Raw genomic sequence first — 13,761 nt, 5'->3', positions numbered from 1 at the left:
AGTTGACTATGACTCACTTGCACGTTATCCATGATCTGCAATAGAGTTTGTCGTGCTTCTGCGATCGGGTGAACAAAATATTCAAAATCGAATAATCAAATCGATCTAAATCTAAATATTAATATATGATTTGATTTGATTTTTTTAAATTAGTTTTTCCATTCGATTAAAATTAATTTTATTAAAATTGAACAAAAAAAAAACCGAACTATATTATTATAATAATTCGGTACTTATAAAGATCACAATTTGATCATTTGTACTGAATGATTTGGTATTTATATTGGTTTATGGTAATTTATTGTTTTTTTTTTTTTGAGGAAATATGGTAATTTATTGTTGATTGGGTGGATATTTGCATGTTCTTGAGATGAAAGATGAATAATGATAAAAATATATAGTACTCCCTCTGTCCTATTATTTATGGGACATTGCTTTTCGGTACGAAGATTAAGGAGAGTAGAATTAAGGAAAATTATATGTCTAGTGTTATTTTAATTAACACACACACACATGCAGTCACACACTCAGGCACACTCCCTCCCTCTCGGCCTCTCTCTCGCCGGACCGGTACACGACGGCGCCGCCTCGTCGGCCCCTCTCCGGCCACTGTCCAAATCGACAAGCAAAATTCCAAGAACCAAATTTTCAGAATTTCAGAGAACCAAATCAACAAACAAATTTCCAGAATTTTCAAGAACCAAATCGACAAGCAAGATTCTAAATCAACAATTAAAATCAACAACCAAGATCAAAATTAAAATTTCAAACAAGATCGAAATTAAAAATTTCTAGAATCAAATCAACACAAGAATTTTGAAAAGAGAAGGGGTGGTGGGCAGATCGATGTGGGTGGACGGCAGACGTGGACGACCCGGGTTGACGCGAGTAAATCCCCAAATCGTTGAAAGCACGACAGTGGTGGAAGGACGATGGCGGTGGGAGATGGTGGAGCCCCAAATCGGAGCCCTAAATCCTCAAACTCACCGCCGACTTCCCTTCGTCCCCAAATCCACGGCCTCTTCTCGAATCCACATATCCACAAACCAAACAAATCAAGGGGGGAGGCTTTTTTTTTTTTTAATTTTTTTTCAAGTTAGAGGGGTGTATTCAATTCAAAATTTCAAAGGTGATACTCCCTCCGTCCCATGAATCTTGACACGTTTGGTTTCGACACGGGAATTAGGGAGTTGTAGATTAGTGTTTTAAGTGTATAGGTAATAAAGTATAAAAATGATAAAGTATGAGAGAGAATGTAATAAAAGTGATAAAGTAGGAGAGAAAATGTAATAATTATTACCTTATTTGGAAATATGTCAAGATTCGTGGGACGGCTCAAAAAGAAATACGTGTCAAGATTCGTGGAACGGAGTGAGTATTTCAAAAGTCCAATCCAAAGGTATTCAAAGGGAGGAGACTTTTTTTTTTTTTTTCATTTTTCTTGTATTTCAAAAGTCCAGAGGTATTCAATTTAGATTTTAAAAACTCCTTAAAAATCTATTGGTATTCAATTATGACTCTTAAATATCCATCGAAATCTGATGATATTGAAAATTTGTAGGATTTTAATATTCCATGGACTCTATAGGCAGGGACGGATCCAGAATTTTTATATTGTGGGGGCACAAAATATAAGCATACTATAAATATAAAATACGTTAAAAAATTACTATATAATAATTCAAGTTTATTAAAACTAAAATCTACGAGTTTTTATTAACTGAAACATTTGCATAATCTACTATCAAAAAACTTTTTCTCAATATATACAATCAAATTATCATTCGTTCATTTATCTCTTATGTGACCGTGTAGACGATTCTTTATGATATTCATTGCAGAAAATATCCTTTCAAATTAAAATCCGACCGTGTAGATAATTCTTTATGATATTCATTACATAAAATACACTTTCAAATTGAATACTCCCTCCGTCCACTAATTGTTGGCCTACTTTCCTTTTTGGTCCGTCCACCAAAAAATGTCCTACCCATTTATAGTAAGTCTTTATAATTTTTTAATTGGTGGGTCCCAATAACCAATACACTTTTTCTCCACTCAACTAATAAACAATATACTTTGTGGGTCCCTTTCTCCACTCAACTAATAAACAATATATTTTGTGGGTCCCTTTCTCCACTCACTACATTTTTTCTTAAAATCCGTGTTTTGCCTCCTAGGCCAACAATTAGTGGACGGAGGGAGTATATATTTATTGGGTATTGAAGATTTAAAGATTTGCTTCTTAATTAATACTCCCTCCGTCCCGGCCAAGACGCTACATTTGCTCTTCGGCACGGGATTTAATGAGTTGTAAATTAATGTTTTAAGTGTGTAATAATAAAGTGATAAAGTAGGAGAGAGAAAGTAATAAAGTGATAAAGTAAGAAAGAGAAGGTAATAAAGTGATAAAGTAGGAGAGAGAAGGTAATAAAAAAATACTTAATTAATGTTAATTAAGTGTTTAAAATTCCTTATTTTTGCCAAATATAAAAATGTAGCATCTTCGTTGGGACGGCCCGAAAAGGAATATGTAGCATCTTGGGCGGGACGGAGGGAGTATATACTTTAATATTATATATATAATAAAAATAAATAAACAAATTTGTGGGGCATGACTCAACCTAAACACCTCTAGATTGACTTGCAATAGGACAAGGACACTCTAGCAGTGGTAAGCTAACCCAATGTCGTCTCTCAAGGAAGATCTTAAAGGGCAATTAATTATGTCACACGAAAACAGTAAACTAAGAATTGAAAACTGTAAAATTAACTAACACTTGGAATTTAAACTTACGTGATTTAAACTTAACTAGAATTTAAACTAAAGAATTAACTAGGCAAATTATTAAACCCTAGGCAAGATTTAAACGCAATTAAAGTAAAAACAACTTGGAATTTAAATACTAACTAGGAATTTAAATACTTGTAAATTAAAAGCTTCTAATCTAATGAGCATAAAACTAAATTGCATAATTTAAAGGTGCAGAATTTAAAGAAACGCAAGTAAAAGCAAATAAATAAAGTAAGAGTGGATTTTGAAAATAGCCACTTTTATATAATAAAAATAAATTTTACCCACTAATATAAAAACTTAAAAAAATACCCACATTTACCATTTTACCCTTACATATAAAATTTTTACAAATACCCACTGTTTATTGGTTGTGAATTCAAATCGAATTCACAACTAAATTCACATATTGGTTGTGAATAACAAGTGTCGGTTGTGAATTCGCATGAATTCACAACCAATAATATTTCAAGTTGTGAATTCACAACCGATAAAACTTGAATTAACAACCAATACTATTTCAAGTTGTGAATTCACAACCAATAAAACTTGAATTCACAATCAACACTATTTCAATTGTGAATTCACAATCAACGCCGGTAATTTAGTTGTGAATTCAAGAACATTTGTACAAAATTGTGTGATTTTCATCAATTTCTTTGTTACTTATATTTTTTTCGATTAAATTCAAATTGAATTTAACTTTTCCTCAAATTTCTCTTCTAAATGGCATACTTTCTTAAAGTAATTGAATAAGAACAATCCCCAAAATCTAGAATCCCTAAATCCTTCTCCATCTCAAATCAGGCGAATCACCGCCTCAATTGGTGGTTGCCAATCCCGTCTGCCTCTGCTCCACCTCTCTCTACACCATCACACGGCGGCAAACGGTGTGGCACTCCGGCAACTTGCTGAGATCGGCGAAGTGCGACTCTTCCTACAAAAGGCGACAACTTCCGGTGCAGGCGAGGCATTTGAGGAGGAGAGAGAAGAGACGTAGGAAAAGAGAGAAGAGAGATCTGCGATCTGTTGCAATTGGAGAGCTTCTCGCACAGACAAATATAGCTTCGATCTGCTCGATCTTACCTTCCATATGGTTCCATTTTTATTTTGTGTGCACGCCAGAGAGAGAAAGAGGAGGAGAGGAAAGAGAGAGAAGAGAATGAGAGAGGAGAGAGAGAGAGTGATCTGCAAGAAACAAGAGAGAGAGAACATGTTGATGTTGAGAGAGTGAGAGAGAGTACAGAGCGAGAGGAGAGGGTGAGATGTGATGTGGGTATTTTTTTAATTTTAATCTTAGGGGCAGTTTAGTCCTTTAATACAAAAAGTGGGTATTTTTTAAAGTTTTTATTTGAGTGGGTAAATTTTAATTTTACTAAAGAAAAGTGGGTACTCTCATGTATTAACTCATAAATAAACTTGATTAAAGAAATACCGTAAATCGTCTCGAGAAGCAACCTATCACCTAATTACAACTCTAAACGGAAAACTAATCTAAAACATGAATTGAAAGAACTATAACAAACTAATTAAAACAGAATTCGAAACTAAGAACTATGAAATCAATAAACCTAAGTCTTTGGCTGCCTAGCGGAAACTAAAGATTAGGGCAAATGATGTTTTTTACAATGAATAACAATGGCCATATTTATAGACTTCAATTCAATCTTGATCACCATCAAACTTGCCATGCAAAATTGGACTCTTAAGGAAATAAAATCGTGCATGGGAAGGAAAGCCCATCAGGATCGTGCTTTGCAAGTTATCTTCACTCTGGCGAGAATTGCAGAGCTGAAAGTTCGGCTCTGGAAAGTATAGTGTAGAGCTAAAAGTCAGCTCTGGCATTAGCGCGCTCTGAAAAAGGCAGAGCTGAAAGTCAGCTCTGCATAGGTCAACTTTGCAATTCAGATCTGGCGAGTAGTGCAGAGCTGAAAGTCAGCTCTGCATAAGTTGACTCTGGCAATCTATAGCTCTGCTCTGCCGAGTTAACTCTGGCGCGTAAGTTAGCTCTGATGATTTAGCTCTGCTCTAACAAGTTTGTTCTGCTCTGGAGATTTTAGCTCTGCATAGGGAAGTTCAGCTCTGGAGACTTCAGCTCTGACTCTGCAAGTCAGCTATGCTTTGCTACAGAGCTAACCTCACAGCTCTGCTCTGCAGCGGGCTTTTCGGCTCTGGCGCGGGCTTTTTAGCTCTGTACACCAGAGTGTGCCTAAAAATACCATTCTTAACCCAAAATCTTCAAAATTACACTCTTCCATCTATAAAACCTAAATCTCCTGCAAAGCATAAAACAAACCATAAAACGCACCAATTTTCAGAAGATTTAACTTAAAATATGCACATGCAAACCCCCAAAATGAGAACAATTAGGCATAAATCAGGGCACGTGCCCCCATGGGTGCTAATGTGCATCTGTCTCTGTCTATAGGATTCTAATGCCCTAATATAAATACAAAATTCCTCCAGAAATTTCACCTCTACATAAAAGATTTTGACATTATCTCTCCATCGTCAACAAGAAAAAGAAAAGAGATACCAGACATGCCAAATTTTTTAGCTATTTTCGTTTATTTTTCTCTATTTTTTATTTTTTTTCTTTCTTCTCGAATATTGACCATCGTTCTGGAACGGTGTAGTGAAAGAAAATTTTAACAGCTATTTTGTGAATAGATATAAGGGCACTTTTCTCTCAATTGTTTTGTTTTCTTCTCTCAAATATTGACCATCGTTCTGGATAGAGTGAACGGGAATTTTGGCAGTTTTTTGTGAATAAATATAAAGACACTTCTCAATTAGATATATTTCCCTCCAAAACAACTGGTCCATTAGCCAAAAAAAAAAATGCCTTTTTTCTCAATATATATTTATAAGATTGACTAATCTATATATACATATAAAAGCTAAATCAATTTCCCGTCAAATTATCAAAATTTTCTGTCAAAACTTTATAAAGTCTATGAAAATAGAGATAAATCAATCTAACAGAATTTGTTAAACTTTACATAGAATTAAAACAATCCATGAAATTAACAGAATCCACATGTTATAAAAATTTGTCAATTTTTTTTTATAATTCTGAATTAAATACACTTTGTGTTATTTAACTTATTCCAATTTTTCAATTTGATTTATGAATTTCAGTTAAGTTGATTTGGTATATTGGTCTTATTTGGTTTGACTTTTTTTTATAAATGTAATATAAATTTGATTTGGTTCAATTTTACTCCTTTCGTTCCACGAATCTTGAGTCACTTTTCTTTTTTGGTCGTCTTACGAATCTTAAGTCATTTCCTTATATGACAAAAAAATTCATCTTTTCACTTTTCACTTACCACAGTTAACACACTAAATATTTTCTTAATTCTCGTGCCGAAAAGAATTGACTCAAGATTCGCGGGACGGGGAGAGTAATAAAAAAGTCGAACTAAAAATGGAATGCACAACTCTATCCGCGAGCGTAAATCCGATTTCAATAGTTGATAACAAAATCTTCCCGGAGTAAAGCCCTTCATTCCACTGCTCTCATATAAATATACTCGATATGTCTCACTTTTTAATTTGGATTGTATTAAAACTTTTTTAAATTAAAATAGCTTTATTTAATATTTGTGAAATAATTGTTGAGAACTTATTGAAATATCCTAATCCTTGTTTTGATGATACCAAAATCCATAGGCCTTAATTGTAATAGACTAGAACTGTTCGAACTCAAGTGTTAGAGTTCTTTCCTAGTATAGTTTGATGTTCTGAAGACTGAAGACTGAAGGACGAAGGACTGAAGACTGAAGTTACCAACTGAAGTATCAGTTGAAGAATCAGTCTAGAACTGATTACTTAATGCGTGTCACGTGGATTCAGTGGACTGATACTAAAGTCAAGTATCAGTTAAACTATTCTTCCTCAGGACTGAACCTCCAACGTTCAAAGGAAGCCACGTACTCCAAAAGTACAGCTGCATTAAATGCAGAGATCTCAGGATCCTCCTTTCTCTGCAGAGGTCATTCCTATTTGGTGGCTACTTTATCAGAGACGTCGCATCTCCTGCTCTTCAACATAGCCGTTCTCAACAAACAAGGAACCTCGAAGATTGAAGCCTAAGCCCAAATTCGAAAAGCTCTCCAACGGAAGAAATCTTGAAGACGTTCTCCGCCAACGGATCTATTCAAGACCTCTCCTATAAATAGTGCTCGAGGATCACTTCAATCTTCACCGATTCAACAACTTAAGCTGAAACTCTGCCAAAATTAATTTTCAGCCAAAAGCTTAAATCTCTCCAAAGCTTGAATCGAAGAAGAAAATACCAAAGCCAAAAATCAGTCACTGCTGATTACATACATTATCTTAGACCTTAGGCAAGCCCATGTTTACCCAAAGCCTAGGTCAAAACTAACTCCAAAGAACATGTTCTTTGAAGTATAGTTGGCAAGATTTCAAACCTCCATTCGAAAGATAGAATCGAGTGTTTGAGTTGAAAAGGAGTTCAGGAAGGTACTCTGACTCCGTGAGATCCTAGTGCAGGTTCGTGCTAGGAGTGGAAAATCCAGCGCGAGTGAAGTGTTGGTACTGAAGATTGGATCTTCAGTTGATTCGGTTGTGTGCACCCGGCTAAGCACACGGATAGGTTTGCAGTGCACCAGTAAAAGCACTTGCAGAGTAAAGTTGTTGGTCTGATCAACCGACCGTGTATGTAGGAAGTGTTTTCCGAACCACGTAAAAATTTCTGTGTTATTTACATCTTTCAGTTTTACTTTCTTACTTGTGCTCTTTCAATTGATAAACTGAATACTGGTTAAATGCAAAGAGAAACCTAAGACTAACAACGTGCTCAACAAAGGCTATTTCGAAACAAAGTTATTTTTCGCTGCATATGTTATCAGTCTGACTGATCTATCATCTGAAAGTCAGGAAGACTTGTAACATCTATGTTTTAGCAAATTCGACTGAAGCCTTAACGTGCATCAGTTAAGTTCCAGTGACTTAACTGATAACTCATTACTGAAGCGTATTTCAGTATCAGTCGTCAACCTTGTTTGGTCAAAATTCCTTTCAGTTAACAGGCGTCTAAGTTTGCGTGTAAAGTTTCGTTTTGATCTCTATCTTGAGATTCCACTGTTTTTGAGTAAAAATAGCCTATAGGTGTATTCCCCCCCCTCCATACACCTATTCGAGACCCTCCGGACCTAACAATAATACATAAAATAATAAATATAAGTAAATAAAGTAATTTTATATAAATTATATATTCAAAATATTAAATGAATTTGTGTGAAAAATGAAAGCGAATTGTTTTGACGAGATAGAGAGTGATTGTTACGCGGGACACCCCTCTCGGGCAAGAAAAATGGGCCCAAGATAGTTATAAAAAATAAAAATAATTATAATTTATATGTGGACTTTTAATAAATTTTAATTTATAGCATCAACTTCAATTTATCTTTTGTATACTATAACCTGATGTTTGAGATATTATTTAACAATAGCTATAATTACACCAAAATTATACTAATAATTTATTATTTATCGTAATTACGTTAAAATGATGATCAATTGCCGCGAGTCTAAAACTTAATGTATTAAACTTAATGTATTATACATAAAATGAGGTTTTCAACAATAGTTAGCACACCATCATTGGACTACACGTGTAATCGAAATCGCGCCAAAAAATTGGTGAAATGATGTCAACTTACATGCGTGATTTCGATTACATCGGTGGTACGATAACGATGGGCTACCTATAGCTGAAAATCTCATTAAATGTAGAATATATTAGGATCTAGTTTCGTAGCAATCGATCATCGTTTCATGTGTTATTTCAATAAAGAAGACTATTGTCATAATTTCAATGTGATTGTGACTATAATAACAATTTCTCAAATTTTGGATTATATGAAAAATAAATAAAAATTGAGGCTATAAATTCAAATTTGTTGAAAGTTAAGTCTATAAACAATAATTAACCATAAAAAAATAATACTCCACTGGTTCATAATTTTATATGATTATTTGTTGGAACTAAAAACATTTGCAAACTTTTACAATTCTACCCTCAAGTAAATTATGGGCCTCAATTTCAGGCCCATTTGACATTGGTATTGGGCCTATAATTAAATGAGAGAGGCAGTGTCTGTCACTTCCTTTGTCGTCTCTTCTCACTGCAATCTCACAGCCGTTGTCACTTGTCATCCCTTCCGTTCCTCCTCCAATGGCCGACGTTGACACCTCCAAGCTCCCATCTTTGGCTGAGGTAATTTTTTTCCTGGATTTCAGCTCTCGGGTTTGACTCTTTTTGTTGAATCTTGTTAGCCCCCTATCTTTGTAGCCCCTTTATGATGAATTCCCAATATCTAAGATTCGGTTTGGTTTGGCTCGTTTTCATGAATTTGGCTCAGATTTGATTCGATTTTTTCTGAATACTTTTTGTTTTGATTGTTCATTTTTGTTTTCGTGGTTTTCAAATTTGATGTGGAATCTGTTGACGAATACCGGAGAATTTTCTGTTTTATGGAAAACAAAAGTTACTATTGGAAAACAAGTAAACGAATAAATAAATGTTTTTCTAGAGAAATTTGTTGGTTTCATCAAATTTATCATTTGCTAGTGAAGATTGTTAGACTGAAAAATTAATGTTTTGAATGTGAAATTTGATAGCTATCAGCCTATCAATCGGTGGTCAAACTTTAATCCTCTGTGTCGTTTGTGACGTATAAGCCGTGATTGCTTTTTGCTTGCCAATTCTACGTAGAGATGAGCATTGTATCCTATCCATTTTGAGATTTAGTATGCAAATTTTCTTCTATAGCTCCACAGTACATGTAGAAGTCTGTATATTTTATTTTATTTTAGTTTTAAATTCAAAAGTATACGTAGACAAGCTTGGGGATCTCTCTATTGTTGCTTATATTTTGCCATTTTGGAGATTTCTATTTGTTCATGTTAATTTTTAATAGGGCCTTCTATTTCGCAAGTTAGGATTTAGAAAAACATCAATTTAAGTAGAACTTATCAGGGACAATCCATTTGTGACCAGCTTGAACATCATTCGAAGGGTCTTCCTATTGGCATCTATAAAGCTCGTATTGGTACTCGTACCTTGCAAATCTTAGCTAGCTGTTAGAATCAAGCTATCCTTATCCCTTTTGAGTGCCTACGTTTTTAAGACTTTCTAAAGCATAGTTATAAAGGAGATGAGTAATTTTGTAACTAAGGTGTACTTACTAAGCAGCAATCTTCAGCCATACTGGACAAAAAATCTTATTCATGAGCATTTACTTTGGGAGTATTACGGGTGAACCATTTGTTATGACTATATACAGCAAAAAGTCACTAATTAGTTGGAAATTCTTATTTGTATTAAGATAGAATGGTCCAAAATATATGGAGTCAATATTAATGGTTGTTTGGAGAATTACTCACAGGATCAATAAGCTATATTTCTAACTGTGTCATTGTACTAATGGTTGTGAGGCCAATCTCAACATGATCACATTCACCACCGTCAGCATTGTCATCATCATCGAAGCCATTCAACCTTTATCTAGTTCAATAGAATGTTCCAATCCTAAATTGGGAAAATAATATTTATGAGGCCAATCTCGCTACCACCGTCACCATCATTGCTACTTTTGGGGTCAGTGGTTACTGACTTACTATATTTATCTTGAAGAATAATATTGCATAAACAGCATATTTCAGTAATATTTATTTGCAATTATTATTACAATTGATGGTGATTTTGTACTATGCCTATATTTTGTTCTCAAAATTAAACATAACTTCTTCTCCAAAAAACCGAAAAACATCTGTTTGAGCATGTTCTTGTTTACTTGGAAACACAATCTTTGATCTATATCGGTAGGGAGAGTAGGGTTAATGTTATGCCTGTGGGAGATGCATCTTCCATGGTTCATTTTGTATTCTATTTCTGAACTGATGATGCTCATGGCTTAGACATTGTAGGTTGATTACCTAAGGGAGGACATTAAAGGGGCTGGAGCAGAGAAACTTTCATTTATTTATTTATTTCTATTTTTTGTCAATCTTCTTTTGGTGTGGTTGGGGCTTTAATTTATATGACATTCTTTTTGTTCTTGGTGAACAGGACTATTTACTGGTTGAGAAAGACCAAAAGCCAGTCATGGCTGAAAAATCTGTAGTCAAACCCTCGGAAAATACTACTGCTGAGGAACCCGTTCATAAGGAAATGCCTAGTGCTGTTGAAAATGAAGCTGCTCCTATTGCTGGAGTGGGTGTTGAAGCCACAAATGATGCTAGTGGAGAAAGTACGGAATCCAGTCCTGTTGATGACACTGCCGACAGTGCCAACTCAGCTTCCAGTGAAGAAAGCAGTGAAAGTGCTGAATCTGGAGACACAGTTGACCAAGAAGCTGACGAAACTCCTGAGATAAAGGTTTAGCTCTAACTAATCAGAATCTCTCTTGGAGCCTTCTTGCTTTTGCTTATTTATTCACTTAACCAATTTAGCTTTTCCTGCATGCCCGCTTTGCAGCTTGAGACTGCACCAGCAGACTTTCGTTTCCCTACTACTAACCAAACCAGACACTGCTTCACCAGATATATTGAGTATCATCGGTGGGTGAACTAAAAATTATTTCCAGCTAAATATGTTCTTGATAATTAGTAAAACTTCACTGTACCATATCATCCCAATGCCCCCTCAAATCGGTGTATGTTTTCAGGTGTGTTGCTGCAAAGGGTGAAGAAGCACCTGAGTGTGACAAGTTTGCTAAATATTATCGCTCTCTTTGTCCTGGTGAATGGGTATGTCGTGTGCCTCTGTATAGTTTGTTAAAATACTGCATGTATACATGTCAATATATATGCCTTTACCGTCCACCATTTCCGCATTAGAAAAAATACTAAATAGTATATAACTTTACAAGGGAATAAGAAAACCTGGTAAAACACAAGTCGATCACATTTTACAAAATATATGTGTGTGACATGTGTCAACTACCAGTGACAAGTTTATCAGTGTTGAGTTGTAACATTATGTATTTATTTATGTAGTTTGTAACAATTCTTGGTCATTGCAGGTGGATAGATGGAATGAGCAGAGGGAAAATGGCACTTTTCCAGGCCCGCTGTAATTGATGCCCCACAAAACTTAGTATCAAACATTCTCAGATTTGTTTGATGCAAGGAGAGTTTCTTCTTCTGAAAGGATTCGAGTAATAAGAGAATTTGGCTTGTTCTTATGAGTGAGCACATCAAGCTCCAACTGTAACCAGGTGTGGCTTCTTTGAACCACATTTTTGTCTAATGTTGTCTTTTCTCCGATTATTACAGCGATAAGTATTTACCCGATTTTCTTGAATAGTTGTCATACGCTTGCTTTCCTTCAACATGTTATAACTCCATTCACCAGACTGTGTAGGTTCGCCCTACAATTTATTTCTCCCTGACTAAAATGTTTGATATTACTTCTTATTTTCCATAGTGTAATGTAATTAATAACATTAATTTGAATTTTAAAAAAATAAAATAAGGTTGCTTAGGAAAAAGTTGCCGCAATTATCATGAAACCAACGGATTTGGGTTGCATTTTAGACATCAAGTAGCATTCATCTCGCGTGTGTATGATTATAATTAATAAAATGAGAAGTTACAGTTATATTTGTCAACGAGAATACTTGTTCATTTTCATCGTAGCATCAATAAACATGATATCTTTGTATTTTCCCTTTAAATGTGAACCATCCACGACTATGAATGATTATAACACTAAAATTCATTTACACAAACACTAATAATTATAAAAGCATATTGAAAACGATCAACAATTGTAGTTTGTAATGCAATAATAGAATCAGGGTTAGATTCTTGCAATTTGTACAAATACGAAGGTAACAATTAATTTTTTTTTATTTTATTTTTACCAAATAAGGTAACAATTGGTTGTATATCCATATAGCATACCAATAGCATGATTCTTGCTATTTAATGCAATTTAATAATCCACTGCAAATCCATATTATATTCTCAATTGTGTTTGCATCTCCTTGGATTTTAAAATAAAACATTCATTAATATTGGAGTAAAAAGAGGCAAATATTACCTTTGTGACACTATTTTAGGACCGTAATTTTTCAAATCAACCCCATAAGTATGAGGAGCAACCCATTTGATAACCCCCCAAACAGACTCGTACGTTGTAGCACGCATTAATAACAATTGATCAATGTACTTGCAAATAACTGAAATCTAAGCTTATCAAATGACTCAACAAAAAATTCTACATGAATTAACAAATGATACTCCTAATGCAGTTATTTGAATTTTGAGGTATAATGTGTTCAATATTGTACCGGGGAGAAAAGACAAAATATTTAGTTAATAGTCAAATTCTAGCTAGAAAGTCTATTTTACCTTTGTTTGTGCTGCTGTATATAAATAGAGTTGAAAGCCTCATTGTAAATGACGCTCATTTTCACTCTAAAATCTCTTGTATTCAAAGCTTCCAAGTAATACAAGTTCTTCGATTTTCGTTATTCTTATTGTTTTTCTACCAAAATGTATATCAAAGAAAATGAAATCATTCTCATCGCAAACCAGTAGAGAGGAGTGTAGAGCTTGTACATCATTCATAGCTGTATTCTTCCTTTTCATTTCACACCTGCTTCTTCGTTATGCCTACATTTCTCTGAATTCCTTATGTTTTCTAGGTGGATTTATTTGTGTACTCACCATGCAATCTTCATTCTTTTTTTGTCCATACATGTAGGCCATTCTCATAATATATCATATTTGTATTCATTGCTTATTCATAATTCATCACAAGGAAGTGTAGAGCACAAAAAATTATTTATTGCAGATCATGTCTGGTTTGAGTCTAAAGTCATCTTCTGCATCATCGTTCATAGACGTAGTGTTTTTGCCTAATTTTTGGACAATATTGATCAACATAATTAGAAACATGGTCATTACCACCACCATCATCAACAACA

General features: G+C 34.4%; 1 protein-coding gene across 1 annotated transcript; it reads left to right on the top strand.

The window, feature by feature from the left end:
- Nucleotides 1–8,895: 8,895 nt before the first annotated feature.
- LOC130992679 (cytochrome c oxidase subunit 6b-1-like) lies at nucleotides 8,896–12,225 on the top strand. The gene is made up of 5 exons (XM_057917429.1): nucleotides 8,896–9,041; nucleotides 10,896–11,204; nucleotides 11,304–11,386; nucleotides 11,494–11,575; nucleotides 11,851–12,225. The coding sequence occupies exons 1-5, from the start codon at nucleotides 9,000–9,002 to the stop codon at nucleotides 11,902–11,904; spliced, it is 570 nt and encodes a 189-aa protein (XP_057773412.1). The 5' UTR covers nucleotides 8,896–8,999; the 3' UTR covers nucleotides 11,905–12,225.
- The last annotated feature ends 1,536 nt before the right edge of the window (nucleotides 12,226–13,761 follow it).

The sequence above is a fragment of the Salvia miltiorrhiza genome, chromosome 7 (assembly GCF_028751815.1).
Source record: "Salvia miltiorrhiza cultivar Shanhuang (shh) chromosome 7, IMPLAD_Smil_shh, whole genome shotgun sequence".
In the NCBI taxonomy this organism is placed as follows: Eukaryota; Viridiplantae; Streptophyta; class Magnoliopsida; order Lamiales; family Lamiaceae; genus Salvia; species Salvia miltiorrhiza.
The sequence above is the reverse complement of the archived record's forward strand: the minus strand, read 5'-3'. Positions and strand labels throughout refer to the sequence as shown.